Source organism: Magallana gigas, chromosome 7 (genome assembly GCF_963853765.1).
Source record: "Magallana gigas chromosome 7, xbMagGiga1.1, whole genome shotgun sequence".
NCBI lineage: Eukaryota > Metazoa > Mollusca > Bivalvia > Ostreida > Ostreidae > Magallana > Magallana gigas.
In genome coordinates this window covers 7,860,137-7,876,385 of record NC_088859.1, presented here as the reverse complement: position 1 = coordinate 7,876,385, position 16,249 = coordinate 7,860,137, and the positions used below count along the sequence as shown (strand labels likewise).

Below are 16,249 nucleotides of genomic sequence, written 5' to 3'. Positions count from 1 at the left end.
GGATGCCAATAGTATGAAATATAACATCAAAGAATGAGTGAATTCGTGTAAAAAAACATCTACATGCCGTTTTTGTGTCAGTTGTGTAACACTGATTATAAGTGGTGTAACAGTGTATCTCTCTTCAGATTATGAAAGAATGAGGTACGAAAACTTTTATTTAAGATCAAATTTATCATGTTTTAAATGCAATCAAAAATAGAGATTAGTTTATTTTACAAAATTTAATGCGCTTATCTCTTATTTATTATCGCTAGGTCATTGGTGTAACTTTAAGTCAGTGGTAAAACCGTATAATATATAATAATCAGTGGTGTAACATGTACATTTTTCTCCAAATAAATTTAACTGGCAATGATACATGTATATTTGAAAACACCACTGCATTTATAGTTATGTCTTTTTTATGCTCCATTAAAAGAAAAATCCAGTTGTGTTCTTTTTAATGCTCAAATTAAAAATTTGTTGAGTAACATCAAGACTTTGTCTCAAATGTTATGTTGGTCACTATGTAAATGTGTCAAATATTTTCTGTTATCTAATTCTGATAACTTTAAATGAAGTTTGTTGATATAAACTTTATGTCCATCATTTTAAAAGAATTATTTTATTTTATTTAAGAATTTTTTCCTATACTATATGCCTGTTACACCACTGACCAAATTTTTACAGTTCATTACATTTTAGTCTAATTATCAGCTAAATGGTAGATTCCAATGATTGCAAATTTTTAGATGTTATACTTCATTGTTTGTTAAATGTGTTTTTTGCAATCAAAGTAATTATTTCAGCAATAATTTTCTCATGTTTTACATTTTTCAAAAGTCTGCATATTTTGATAATGACCCATATGCACATGTTTCAGTTTTTCGTTTTAGAGGGGTAAGCTACGTTTTCTTCGTCTTCTTCGATCTTCTGCATTTGTTGCTGTGTTCGCAGCTTGTTGAGGGGACTGGGATATGTGCAGGGCATGGAAAACATGTACAGAGAAAATATCGTGATTCAGCTTGTGTCCACATTTCGGTCCGCAGCCCTGCTTGTGATTTTTAGAAGATGAGCGGTTCAGAAAGCATTGTTATGAATACTGTTTTCCTCGTTATAAAATAAATGGGCGTGTCCTATGTAACAATTGACGTTCGATACAAAGTTTAGAATATTCCATTGAAACGAACATTTTTACCACTTCAATGCGCTTCTTTGTAAGAAAAATACAGGTACTTTAGAAATTCTTTTAGAAATATACCATCTCTTATTTATCTATAGTGTGTTCTTGTATAGCTAAAATATGTACAACATGCATTTAGAAGTCCGTGCAACCTAAATACCTTGATCGGATAGCAACTGACCGTAACTTTCTGACCTGTATACAAGTTAGTTCACTAGTAGTATATAGTTATAGTATATAGTTACTATATACCCTTGAAGCAGTTAAGAGGTTATTGAAACTAATGAGGCGACTAGATGTTTTTATGAATTTATGTCAGCTTTATTAGTAAGTGATCCTCTCAAGAGTGTGGCTCTAATATCATGTACAGTGGAGCCTCAGTTATCCGGACGCTTTCGTTCCCAAGTCCAATCGTCCGGATAGGTGAAGAGTCCGGATATCTGAAATGTGTCTATTGTTGTCATGAATGATAATGTATTTGTATACAATGGCTCCCAGTGTTGATACTAGGTTTTTTTGCCTCTCATGCCATATAGCAACACATGCTAGAGATGATATGAACGTTTTTAGATATAAAGAACTCTGCTTTATTTTATTGTTTTGTCATGAAATATTAACCGGACAATAATGATAACCTAATCTAGCTAAATTCTTTCTGTTCAAGTGTGATATGTGTGTGATACACTGTTGTTCGCAATTTTCCAATTTTTGAAAGTGATTTGGGAGGTCAGTGTGTTTATACAAGCTACTCATGATGATCTAGCACGTAAAAAAGGTGTGAAACTTAATTGACAGGGGTAATTTTTTGTACTGAGTATGGTATCATCAAATTTTACCGTCCGGTTAAATGAAGCAAGATTAGTAGTAAATCAGTGTTCTGTGGTAAAAACAGACCGTCCGGATTCGGAACGCGGAATTCCGGATAAATGAGACAAAATAACATATAAAAAATCTGTTCCCAAAGAAAATCGTCCGTAAACTGAAGCGTCCGGTTATCTGGCGTCCGGATATATGAGGCCCCACTGTACTATTATTAATGTATAGAGTCCCAGTTTCACTCTTTTTCCAAATTGTAATGGACAATTTAAAAAAGATTATTTATGGTATATGTTTATGAACTCCCTAATTCCAAATATCCTTTTATTCTTTGAATTCTGGATTATAAAAAGGAAAATCAAATCATATATAGACTTCATCATTTTCAAGAAAAAAATGACATAATGGAGCTCTCTCTTCCTCCCTCCTGATATTTAGAGTCGGAAGGAGTTTTTTTTACATTGAATGATTAATTGGTAATTCTCTCATGATTTATGAAGTACAAGTACTTAAAATTGTGACGTCAATTCCATGGATAAGTGCTTTAAGATAAAAACTCCCAGTATCAATCCATTAATTAGATATCAAATTTCACAGAAAAAAAATTGTTTGTGAACATTTCTGAAATACGAATGTTATAATGTAATTATGTAACTGATCTGCATTATCATAAAACTACAGGATACACCTAGCTATATATAAAAAAAAATATTGACCTAGAAATTGTGAAGTGCTTTTTGTTGTTCTAAATTAATTGTCAGTGGCCTCAGATCATGTGGAATTTAATTTCTGGAGATAATTTGACAATGAAATGTACAGATGCAATTAATCACAGTTCAATTTTTAGGGTCCCACTCTGCAGGCACCCTGTAGTGATCAGTTTGTCTGTCCAAGATCTCTTGTTCTGAGCATATCTTCTCTCCCTGTAGCCCATTCTGGCTCATACATCACCCACAGAGTGCCTGTTGGTAATAGGTGTGCACTGACCTTAAACCATGTGTCTAGGTCAGATGTGAAGGCCATAGCAGAATTTTATGAAAAATCCTTGTCTGGAGGATAAATACTCTCCCCTTGGCCCAATCTGGCTCATACATAATACCCCCAGAGTGCCTTTTGATAATAGGTGTGCAGTGACCTTGAACCATGCTTTAGGTTTAAGGTTAAGGTCATTGCAGAGCAATATGAAAAATATATTCTCCACTTAGCCCAATTTGGCTCATACTTCATATAAAAAGAGCTATTGGGTTAATGGCGTGCAGTGACTTTGAACCAAGTCAATGTAAAGGTCATAGCAGATCTCTTTTTAATCAATTTTAGGTTGTAAGATTATTTCTCATTTAATTAATCTTGCTCAAGTTGAGCAAAATGCCTGTATGTAAGGGGTAATGTCAATGAATTAAGAGTTCGAAGGCAGCTTGGAAATTTCTAAGTTATAGGACAAAGTCAAAGCAAAATTCTCTGAAATGTTTTCCACCTATTGTCCATTATTTAGACTGGACCCTTTGATATGGTATAACCATCTCAATGTTGTCTACTTATATTTACTTAATAACTATAATTCATCATTTTCAATGTTCAAATATAAAAAAAAATCATTTGGTTTTATTTTGTGTGCAAGGAAGTTGGTTTAATCCTTGTTTTCTACCAAGCGGAGATGAATAATTACCATTGTGACCTTTTTTCAGAAAATATAATTATTCATTTATTATATATGAAAGAAAGGATTTCTTTAAATATTTCACTCTTAAGTTGACCCTTTAAGTGGCTTTTTTGACACAACAGATTTATAGAAATTTGTATATACATGTGTATATAGAACTGGCCCAAGTTACTAAACAACTCAAACACCAGTTTCAGACATTCAGAAGATCAAAAGCAGTTCTTGGAAAAACATAATTCCCTTATGCTGTTGTTATAGGAAGTTCATTTCCTTTTCATATTGTAGGTCAGCTGTATACAAATTGATCTAGATGCTCAACATTGGAGGAAGTAAACAACTGTTGCTGTGTTAAGGAGTGGAAACCATGCATCTGCTTTCACATTGGTTTGTGGTGGGATTTCTTCTCAGTTTGATCCCAATATTCCAAGCATTTTTTTTTCAACCATCAAGATTGGGAGGTTAGTGGTTTAAAATTTGTTGACTTAGTTCCTCCAGATGTCTAAAATATTATTTATTGAATATTCAGGTTTTGAGATCTGGTTGATGAATATTGTTTGTCATCTATTGTCCTAGTCATTGTTAAGTTTGCTATTCCTTAAGTGTGTGTCAGAAAATAAGAATGATTGAGTGTTTTAAAGATTCCTCTCTGAAAAGAGTTGGAGGGGATAATGATTTTATCTCCTCATTCAAACTGTCAGTCCGTTTATCTATCAGTCATGGTTTTTTTACACAATTTCTCTTCAAACCACTGTGAATGTTGATAAATGAACTCAGACTGAAGTTGTACTGTTTTCAAATTATTTAATTACAAATGCATTTGTTTCCAGTATATCATGTAAAATATACCAAGATGATTACTAATTTGTTAATCTTTTTTCATTCTTACAGAGTTGACTCCAAAAAATCCATCGATTTTAATAAATCAGACATTGGAGCTCAATTGTACAGTATTTCCTGACTCTGGCTTGAATACCAGTCTTGTGAAATTTTATCTTCCACTTGACATAGAGCCTAGCTCTGATATGCTAACTGTAGTGGGAGACAGGACGCTGTTGTTGAAAAAAACTATCAGCAAGATCGAAGACGAAGGAAACTACATATGTTGGAGTGTTAATGAAACAGGCTCTCCTGTTGATATGGTCGGCTCTGTCAGTCTCATTGTAGAATGTAAGTAAATAATTGAGTCCAGGCCTGGGGGTCATAAAACTTAATAAACAAGATCACGTGTGATCTCAGTCTTTCTTTTCTACCATGTCTTCCTTTTTGTGAAACTCGGACTGAGATCAAAAGTAGGCACATCTAAGTTTTATGGTCCTGGGGCCAGATGCAAATGAAATTAGTATAATTCTCATATATAGAAAATTAATACAATTTTCAGGGATATCACCGAGTATTCCAGTACTCAACTATCATGCTGATCATTGACTAAAATTTTCATAGTCGATTACTTGTTATAAAGTGAAGAAAAAAAAATAAACAGTCAATTTTTTTTAAATGCGGAAGTTGTTGGGCTTGAAATGAAAATAACAGTATTCTTTTTTAAGCATATTTGATATGTTACACTCTGTTCCATTGAACAGGTGTCCCTAGTATATATATTTATAAGCGGCAAATAATATAGTAATTGTCTCTTTTATTTTGTCTATCATTTTTTCTTGGAATAGCAATACTTAACCAAACATGTACTTAAAGAGATCAATTTGTGGTTATTGTAATCAGTTATTTCTTGAATAAGATTTAGTATTAATCAAAAATTTAATCATATCAGTAATTGTTTCGAGGCGTTTGTTTTTATAATCATTGATTTTTAATGTTTTTTTCCACGGGGCATGAGTGTCCAAAGAAAAAGGAAACGCTAAGACATTAGCTAACAGATATTTCGATACAATACTTCTTAATGTATTTCAAGTCAAATATATCAAGTGGATGTTATTATAATTTTTTAAAAATATTTTTGAGTTTACATTAAGGTGTATGTGATAGTTGCAATATGTGATTTTTAAAGGACATACAGTTTCAAATAAATGAACGAATACTCATGCAACTATCGCTTGACTGAAGGCTCCAATTAATTGACTAATCCAACCGAATAAAATTGACATCCCTAATTATTTTCTATATTTACATCTTCCAAGAATGATTTTCTCTATATCTTATGGAAACTTATATACAGACCCTGAAACGTACTACCACACCAAAAAAGCGTGCGACTTTCGTGCGAGAAACGTTTCGTGTAAACCGTTTAGCGTTTCGTGTAAACCGTTTAGCGTTTCATGTGAATCGTGAAGCGTTTCGTGTAAACCGTTTAGCGTTTCGGGCAAAGCGTGCAGCGTTTCGGGCAAAGCGTGTAAATCGTTTCGGGCAAAGCGTGCGAGAACCGTGTGAAACGTTCATCAGATTTCATTCGGAACTCTCTGACAATTTAATTGTTTCAAATAAGCGCTCGTGTTAAACATTACTTTAAACTGTTTGTGATTGGCAAAATCCTTTAAGATATTCTCGTGAAAAAATCTACATGTATAAGAAATGATATACTTATCTTTTTACAAAATTGAATTTATTTTGAACAAACAAAAGAAAAGTACGCGTATTGAAAGAAGACTGAGACTATTCGGCTGTGTACAACCAGTACACATAACCTCGGACATCGGGTAAGACCTGCACCTGGCTGAACCTGTCAATCAAACTCTGTGTATTCGTTTTCATTGGATGGTCACGCGTCTCTTTTTTTGTCAATAGCCAATAGAAATCTATTGACTTCAAGGTAGTCGGAATCAGTATTTGATGATGCACACAATTTCAATGATAGATTATTTAACATTAATTTTAACAAAATTAAATGTAAACATAGAAAGAAAATATACTGTTCATTTCTATGATATGCGGGAAGTAAATTCTTCTGAATCCCGATTAAAAATATTTCTACAAGTTAATATTCTAATTATTTAAACACTGATAACGGAAAACAACAATTAATTTACACACTGAAATTTTCCTAAAATGTACACATGCAATTAATTATTATGGGAATCTATATGCATGGTACTTAATTCAAATAAATAATGATGGATATATTGTACGCCGTTATGCGGGGCGCCGGTTATATATACGAATATTGAGACAAAAATCTAAATCATTTTTTATTTTTTGTTCTTTCCGAAATGCGAAATAGTAATGACAACTTTCTTTATTGTTTAATCTATTGATTTTTTTCTGTGATATTATGTACGGAACATTTATTTACGCGAATGATTTGACATAAAAAAATTAATCGGTTGTTTTTAATAGCATTTTTTAACTTATGTGACTAATTTCATTTTACATAACTTTCAAAATTATCAATGTAAATAATTACAGGTTTATTTACAGTTAGTATTTTTACATCGTATTCTCTGAAACCAATTAAAATATTAATGTGAGAAGAAAAAACAAATCCCGCCGAATACTGAAAAACCGATTTCAGTTTGTAATTATACGGATTTTATTTGTGGTATTGAGTATTGTGTTACGGTAACTTTTTTCTCTGGAATTTTTATTATTTACGGCAATAATAAGAATCATGGATATTTCTTTTTAGCAATAAATATATTTATAGAAGTAATATTTTTGGCGAATTCTGTGAATAAAAATTTGTTTGCTTCAAATATACATGTAAGTACCAAATTGATTTAATTAATCAATTCAATACTTCTGTACATATATGTTTCTAATATCAGTATTTCTATTATTTCGTGTTTTCTTAAAATTAATTCTTACTAACAGTCAGGGTAAAAATCCGAGAGGACCCGAATCGATCAGGATAAAAGCGTGTGAAAAGCGAGCAAATCGTTTCGTGCGAGAATCGTTTCGTGTAAACCGTTCAGCGTTTCGTGTAAATCGTTTAGCGTTTCGGGCAAAGCGTGCAGCGTTTCGTGTAAACCGTTCAGCGTTTCGTGTGAACCGTTTAGCGAGCGTGTACCGAGCGTGCAGCGAGCGTGTGGTGTAGTAGTACGTTTCAGGGTCTGTAGTTAATTCATAGCTCTATAGAAACAGCCACACTAAAATCTACAAGACCCATTTATTGATAGGTCAAAGGCGGGTTATGATTAGGTAGCGATCATTGCAGATAAAATTTACACAAAGTTTTGGTATATTATCTTTTGTGGCTTATCATAGACTATTTAGGTTCGAAAATCTCTGTCCAAGCAGTTTCAACTTTAGATGAGGAAATAAAGCAAAATTCATAGGTGCAAGATTTAAGCTGTATGGAGGTTGGTTGGAGTGCTGCAAGAGCTCAAAATATCAGTCCTTCCATCTTTAAAGCTCTGACTTCATTTGGAATCCATTGTCTTTGACACATGTCAACCATCTTCAGCAGCATCTATGAATGTTTTGATCTCCATCAGAGATTTTCCTGCTTGCACACAAAATATAATAACAGTCAGGTCTTCCAAGATATATTAAATTAATGTTATGTTTTCGGCCCAATTTTCAAGCATTGGTCATCCATCTTTGGTGATAAAATGGTCATAAATTATTAAATTTAATTGATCCAAATGACATTCATAAGTGTTTGTCATGGAATTAAATCATATGAAATATTGGGCATTTACATACCTTTAAACCTTATATTTTCTGATGAAAGATTACCAGGTAACGCGTACAAAATATAAAAGCATAAAAAAACAAGAATGCTACCTGAAGCATATCTAATCATAATGATTAAACCGTATATTTCTTTTGGTGCTTTTGAGAAAAAAACAAACAATTTTTACTTATTTTTTGGAGAATACGTTGTTAAAATCTGAAAAGTTTTGTTAATATCAAGCAAGTCTCGTGCTTTCAATCAAACTTGTCCACAAACTTTTCTAACAACTTAATTGGTATTTGCATTGTTGCAAACTTTCCACATTTCCATCTTCTTCTCCAGAACCAGCGGGCAGATTTCAATTAAACTTGGCACAAAGCATCACTGGGTGAAGGGGATTCAAGTTCATTCAAATAAAGGGCCACACCCTCTTTAAAGGGGAATTAATTTAGAATTATTACAAATTTGTTGGTATTCTCTAAAAATCTTTTTCTTAAAATCTATTCAACCAGAAAAGCTGTAGCTTGTATGGAAGCATCCTCAGGTAGAGTAGATTCAAGTTTGTTCAAATCGTGGTCCCCAGGGGTAGGGTGGGGCCACAATGGGGGAATTTTTTTTTTACATGGGAATATATAGAGAAAATCTTTAAAAATCTTTCTCTCAAAAACTATTTGGTCAGAAAAGCTCAAATTGGAGTGGAAACATCCTCCGATAGTATAGATTCAAGTTTGTTTAAAGCATGGTCCCTAGGGGTAAGATGGGGCAACAATGGGGGAAAATTTTTACTTCGTAATATATAGAGAAAATCTTTCTCTCAAAAACTTTTAGGCCAGAAAAGCTCAAATTGGAGTGGAAGCATCCTCCGATAGTGTAGATTCAAGTTTGTTCAAATCATGGTCTCCAGGGGTAGAGTGGAGCCACAATGGGGGGGGGGGATGAATTTTTACATTGGAATATATAGAGAAAATCTTTAAAAATTTTCCTGACCTCTCAAAAATTATTAGGTCAGAAAAGCTTAAATTGGAGTGCATTGATGAAAAAAAAGTTTTCTGGTCAATTTTTCCTTTGATACGTCAATCAATTGAAAAATTGTTAAATTCATTTCTTAATTAGCTTAATGTTTACATTGATAAAAATTTAAACGAAAGTTGGTGATAACTAATGATTAACTACTTTTGATGCTACACGAATATAATTTAGATCTTTTTGAAAGTGGCAGAAATTACCATATTCATTACATATGTCTGATTTTTTCAAGGTTTTTGAACATTTTTTTTTTTTACATTTCTCAGATGAAGATGTAAGGAATGTCACAGATTTTCAATGTATTTTGGACAATACAAGTAATTCACAAGAGTTCCGCTGTAACTGGATATTAGGAGAGTACCTCCACCCTGCGTACCTGGATGTTAACATAATTTTGTGAGTATGTTACAGAAGATAACAAGGCTCCGATTTCACAAAACAAACTTAAGTAAAATCTCAAACTTAAGTCTGATTTTTTTCTCAAATATTTGAGTTTTTTCTTAAATTTGTGAAAACTCTAATCTCTACATTTCACAAAAAAATCTTAGTAGTGTTTTCACTCAATTTGAGAAAAATCTTAATTAAGGAGGCCGACTTTAGTTTTCATTGCGCTTGTTTTTGTGCATTCTTGTATAATGTAGTGTATTTATACTACTTATGAAATTTTTTCGATATCATTTATGACATTAAACACAATAAACAAAATACTGATAAAAATATTTAGATATTTTATTGAAATTTTTATTTTCTAAACAATTTTTCTGTTGTGCGGTACAATAGCAAAACTCTTTTATTTTTTAACCATATGCACCGTTTATAGAAAATCCACCATCTGGTTATTTTTAGGGACCGCCATCTCAAAATAGAATACCAGTGTCATATACTATTTTGAACCCCGCGATATATTGAACCCGGGTTCAAAATATCGCTGCGATATATTGAACCCCCCCATAAAATATTGAACCCAGGTTCAATATTTTATGGCTGCGATATTTTGAACCCCCCTCTATTTTTCATTGGTATTGGAGAGGGGGTTCAAAATATTATGGCTGCGATATTTTGAACTCCCTACCTTTTTCCAATTCCAATTGGATAGGGGGTTCAAAATATTATGGCCGCGATATTTTGAACTCCCCTCTATTTTTCATTGCTATTGGAGAGGGGGTTCAAAATATTATGGCCGCGATATATTGAACCCTCTACCTTTTTAGCTCACCGAGACGAAGTCAAGGAGAGCTTATGCTATACCCTCGGCGTCGGCGTCCGGACCTGGTTAAAGTTTTTGTTGCAGGTCCTGTATCTAAGCTATTACTTGTCCTATCTTCACCAAACTTGCATGGATGATGCATCTGGACCTACTTATGGACTTGAAAGACTTGGATGCTGAATCTGGGTCCTAAATTTCAGATGCTGGAGGAGGTTAAGGTTGTTGGACCAGGTTAAAGTTTTTGTTGCAGGTGCCCTTTGATAGCAGTATCTTAGTTACTGCTGGTCTGTACTTCACCAAACTTGCATGGATGGTGTGCCTTATGATACTGATGCACCAGACAGTCTTGAGTGCTGAATCTGAGCTATAGGTTTCGGATGCTGGAGGAGGTTAAGGTTTTTGGAGCAGGTTAAAGTTTTTGTTGCGGGTGCCCATTGATAGCAATATCTAAGTTACTACTGGTCCTAACTTCAAACTTGTATGGATGATGCGTCTTATGATACTGATGCACCTGACAAGCTTGAATGCTGAATCTGAGCAATAGGTTTCGGATGCTGGAAGAGGTTAAGGTTTTTAGAGCTGGTTAAAGTTTTTGTTGCAGGTGCCCTCTGATGATTAATCTTAGTTACTACTGGTCCTAACTTCACCAAACTTGTATGGATGGTGCGTCTTATGATACTGATGCACCTGACAAGCTTGAATGCTGAATCTGAGCAATAGGTTTCGGATGCTGGAAGAGGTTAAGGTTTTTAGAGCTGGTTAAGTTTTTGTTGCAGGTGCCCTCTGATGATTATATCTTAGTTACTACTGGTCCTAACTTCACCAAACTTGTATGGATGGTGCGTCTTATGATACTGATGCACCTGACAAGCTTGAATGCTGAATCTGAGCAATAGGTTTCGGATGCTGGAGGAGGTTAAGGTTTTAAGAGCTGGTTAGATAAAGTTTTTGAAACAGGTGCCCTCTGATGATGATATCTTAGTTATTACTTGTCCTTACTTCACCAGACTTCCATGGATGGTGTGTCTTATGATACTGATGCACCTGACAGGCTTGAATGCATAGTCTGGTTTCGGATGCTGGATAAAGTTAAGTTTTTAGGAACAGGTCACATGTTTAATAGATGATAGCACTATTTCAAACTTGCATAGTTGATTTAACTGTAATATGAATGAATCGCAGAGGTAGCTTCAGATGCAGAGCTTGATCTCCATTATCAAGGATGCTAAAAAATAAATCTTAGTTATTACTGGTCCTAACTTCACCAAACTTGAATGGATGGTGTGTCTTATGATACAGATGCACCTGACAGGCATGGATGCTGAATCTGAGCCATAGGTTGCGGATGCTGGAGGAAGTTAAGGTTTTAATTGCTAGTGCCCTCTGATGATGATATCTTAGTTATTACTGGTCCAAACTTCACCAAAACTGCATGGATGATGCGTCTTATGATACAAATGCACCTGATGGACTTGAATGCTGAATCTGAGCCATAGGTTTCGGATGCTGGATGAGGTTTAGTTTTTTGGAACAGGTCACATGTTTTATAGATGATAGCTTGCATAGTTGATTTAACTTTATTATAAATTAAATGCAGAGGTTGCTTCAGAATCAGAGCTTGAACTCCATTATCAAGGATGCTAAAAAATCTCCTACCTCACTCAAACCAGCTCGATAGATAGATGTGTTTGTTGATAAATGATATAACATGATTCCTATGATAAAGTATTGTATGATATGAAACAATATTGTTTGATATGATACAATATGATATCATATGTTATATTATAAAAAGTTATACGATACGATATGATATTGTATCAATTTTTTTGATATTTAATGATATGATTATGTATCATGATATTGTTATGTATAGTATTGTATATTATGATACAATATTGTATAATATTATATTGTATTTTTAATTTATTATTTTATCACATGATACAATTACATAAGATATTGCAAAATATTATATTGTATCCTATGATACAATATTGTATATTCTATAATATTGTATCATACAATATTGTATAATATGATATTGGTTTCAGTAATATAGAATTATATCACATGAAATTGTATTATATGATATTGTTATATTATATACTATTGTATCATACGATATTGTATGATATGATATTGGTTTATATGATATATTATCATATCACATGAAATTGTATTATATGATATTGTAATATATTTTATTGTGTCATATGATGCAATATGTATAATAATGTATTTTATAATATTTTACCATATCACATAATATTGTATCATTTGATAAGATACAATGTTGGAATCAAATTATATTGTATTATATGATATAATATCATATAATGTATCAAATATGTTTCAGTTTCATTCAATTAAGGAATGAATTCAATATTTATTTGTTTTATACGATATAAAATGGTTTGGGGCAGTTTACGCTTTATAAAACAAATAAATATTGAATTCATTGCTTATAATTTAATTTTTTTACTCCTCATTGTAGATATAAACGGTCATTTGACCTTTAAAATGACGTAAAATTGTACAAAATTCAAACGTAACGTCAGGCGTATTGATACGTTTTTGACGTTAGTCTTACTATGACGTAGGCAACATTCTTTATACGATATAAAATAATTTTTTAGCCAATCAGAGAGCGCGTTACAACCAGAATTAAATTATTACAATATCATTCTATATTATACAATATAATATCATGTTTCAGTGTTATGATGTATTATGTAATATGATATTGTAATATGATACTATATTGTATTATCTTTTATGATATTGTATTATGTGATCAAATACAATAAGGTATAACACAATACAATGTCATATCATACGTTACAATATCAAATCTCATTATTGTTTATTACGGTATTTTATTTATTATATGATATATATTATATTAGAAATATGACATGATGCAATATTTAATTTTATATCATTGTATTGATTAACATATTAACATATGATTATCATAAAAAAATTTATCAGATGATATACGATATTTTGTCAAAACAGAATCTATGAATATCCAAGATCATAAAGTATGATTTTCATATAAAATGATAAAGGTGGTCTTATGAAGGTGATGTCTCATAAGGGTGATGCTCCGTCTCGGTGAGCTTAGTAATCTATGATTACCTATGTTTCCAATTCCCATTAGAGAGGGGGTTCAAAATATTATGGTCGCGATATTTTGAACCCCCTACCTTTTTCCAATTCCCATTGGAGAGGGAGTTCAAAATATTATGGCTGCGATATATTGAACCCCCTATTTTTTTCCAATTCCCAATGGATAGGGGTTTCAAAATATTATGGCAGTGATATTTGGAACCCCCCCCCCCCTCTATTTTTCATTGCTATTTGAGAGGGGGTTCAAAATATTATGGCTGCGATATATTGAACCCCCTACCTTTTTCCAATTCCCATTGGAGAGGGGGTTCAAAATATTATGGCCGAGATATTTTGAACCCCCTCTATTTTTCATTGCTTTTGAAGAGGGGGTTCAAAATGTTATGGCTGCGATATATTGAACCCCCTTCATATTTTCCAATTCCCATTGGCGAGGGGGTTCAAAATATTATGGTCACGATATTTTGAACCCCCCCCCTCTATTTTTCATTGCTTTTAGAGAGGGGGTTCAAAATATTATGGCTGCGATATATTGAACCCCCTACCTTTTTCCAATTCCCATTGGAGAGGGGGTTCAAAATATTATGGCCGAGATATTTTGAACCCCCTCTATTTTTTATTGCTATTGGAGAGGGGTTCAAAATATTATGGCTACGATATATTGAACCCACTACATATTTTCTAATTCCCATTGGATGGGGTTCACAATATTATGGCCGCGATATATTGAACCCCCCTCTTTTTTTCATTGCTATTTGAAAGGGGGTTCAAAATATTATGGCTGCGATATATTGAACCCCCAACTTATTTCCAATTTCCATTGAAGAGGGGTTTCAAAATATTATGGCAGTGATATTTTGAACCTCATACCTATTTCCAATTCCCATTGGAGAGGGGGTTCATAAAATTATGGCTGTGATATATTGAAAACCCTTCTTATCACTGGCTATTTGAGATCTAGGGGTTTCAAAATTTAATGGCTGTGAAATTTGATTATAAATAATAATGCCCCCCCCCCTTCTTTTATTGATTTTGAACCCCCCCCCCCTCAAATCTTTTCTTCATGCATATACAGAATTCATTTTTTTTTTTGGGGGGGGGGGTAGATGGGAGGGGGGGGGGTATAATTGTGCTTTAATATTGTCAGTCTGTAATAAAACATATTATGAATGAAAATCATATTGTTTTTGGTGATTCTTTTTGTTACCAAGAAAATAGGGTATCCTTGGAGGTTACTCTAAATGGTAGTCCCCAGGTGGGAGAAAAGGGGGCTAACACCTGTGTACTGCATATACACACCAGTGTAAAATTTCACAGCCATTAAATTTTGAAACCCCTAGATCTCCAATAGCCAGTGATAAGAAGGGTTTTCAATATATCGCGGCCATAATATTTTGAACCCCCTCTCCAAAGGGAATTGGAAATAAGAAGGGGGTTCAATATATCGCAGCCATAATATTTTGAACCCCCTCTCCAATAGCCAAAAAAAATAGAGGGGGGTTCAAAATATTGCGGCCATAATATTTTGAAACCCCTCTCCAATGGGAATTGGAAATAGGTAGGGGGTTCAAAATATCGCAGCCATAATATTTTGAACCCCCTCTCCAAAGGGAATTGGAAATAGGTAGAGGTTCAATATATCGCGGCCATAATATTTTGAACCCCCTCTCCAAAGGAAATTGGAAACAGTAGTGGGTTCAATATATCGCTGCCATAATATTTTGAACCCCCTCTCCAATAGGAATTGGAAATAGGTATGGAGTTCAATATATTGTAGCCATAATATTTTGAACCCCCTCTCCAAAGGGAATATTTGAACCCCTTCTCCAATAGCAATGAAAAATTGAGGGGGGTTCAAAATATCGCAGCCATAATATTTTGAACCCCCTCTCCAAAGGAAAGTGGAAACAGTAGGGGGTTCAATATATCGCTGCCATAATATTTTGAACCCCCTCTCCAATGGGAATTGGAAATAGGTAGGGGGTTCAATATATCGCGGCCATAATATTTTGAAACCCCTCGCCAATGGGAATTGGAAATAGGTAGGGGGTTCAATATATCGCAGCCATAATATTTTGAACCCCCTCTCCAATGGGAATTGGAAACAATAATATTTTGAACCCCCTCTCCAATAGCAAAAAAAAAATAGAGGGGATTCAAAATATCGCGGCCATAATATTTTGAACCCCCTCTCCAATCGGAATTGGAAATAGGTAGGGGGTTCAAAATATTGCAGCCATAATATTTTGAACCCCCTCTCCAATAGGAATTGGAAATAGGTAGGGGGTTCAATATATTGTAGCCATAATATTTTGAACCCCCTCTCCAAAGGGAATATTTGAACCCCTTCTCCAATAGGAATTGGAAATAGGTAGGGGGTTCAATATATTGTAGCCATAATATTTTGAACCCCCTCTCCAAAGGAAATTGGAAACAGTAGGGGTTCAATATATCGCAGCAATAATATTTTGAACCCCCTCTCCAAAGGGGATTGGAAACAATAATATTTTGAACCCCCTCTTCAATAGCCAAAAAAAATAGAGGGGGATTCAAAATATCGCGGCCATAATATTTTGAACCCCCTCTCCAATGGGAATTGGAAATAGGTGGGGGTTCAAAATATCGCAGCCATTATATTTTGAACCCCCTCTCCAAAGGGAATTGGAAATAGGT

General features: G+C 33.7%; 1 protein-coding gene across 4 annotated transcripts in view; it reads left to right on the top strand.

Moving 5' to 3' along the window:
- LOC136269702 (interleukin-6 receptor subunit beta-like) overlaps positions 1 to 16,249 on the top strand; it is a 53,369-nt gene that overhangs the window by 13,695 nt on the left and 23,425 nt on the right. For all 4 annotated transcript variants that reach the window (XM_066089333.1, XM_066089332.1, XM_066089334.1 and 1 more), the window contains exons 2-4: positions 3,927 to 4,099; positions 4,530 to 4,808; positions 9,501 to 9,630. In XM_066089333.1, the coding sequence (XP_065945405.1) occupies positions 4,006 to 4,099; positions 4,530 to 4,808; positions 9,501 to 9,630 (503 nt within the window). In that variant the 5' untranslated portion in view covers positions 3,927 to 4,005. The remainder of the gene's footprint in view (positions 1 to 3,926; positions 4,100 to 4,529; positions 4,809 to 9,500; positions 9,631 to 16,249) is intronic.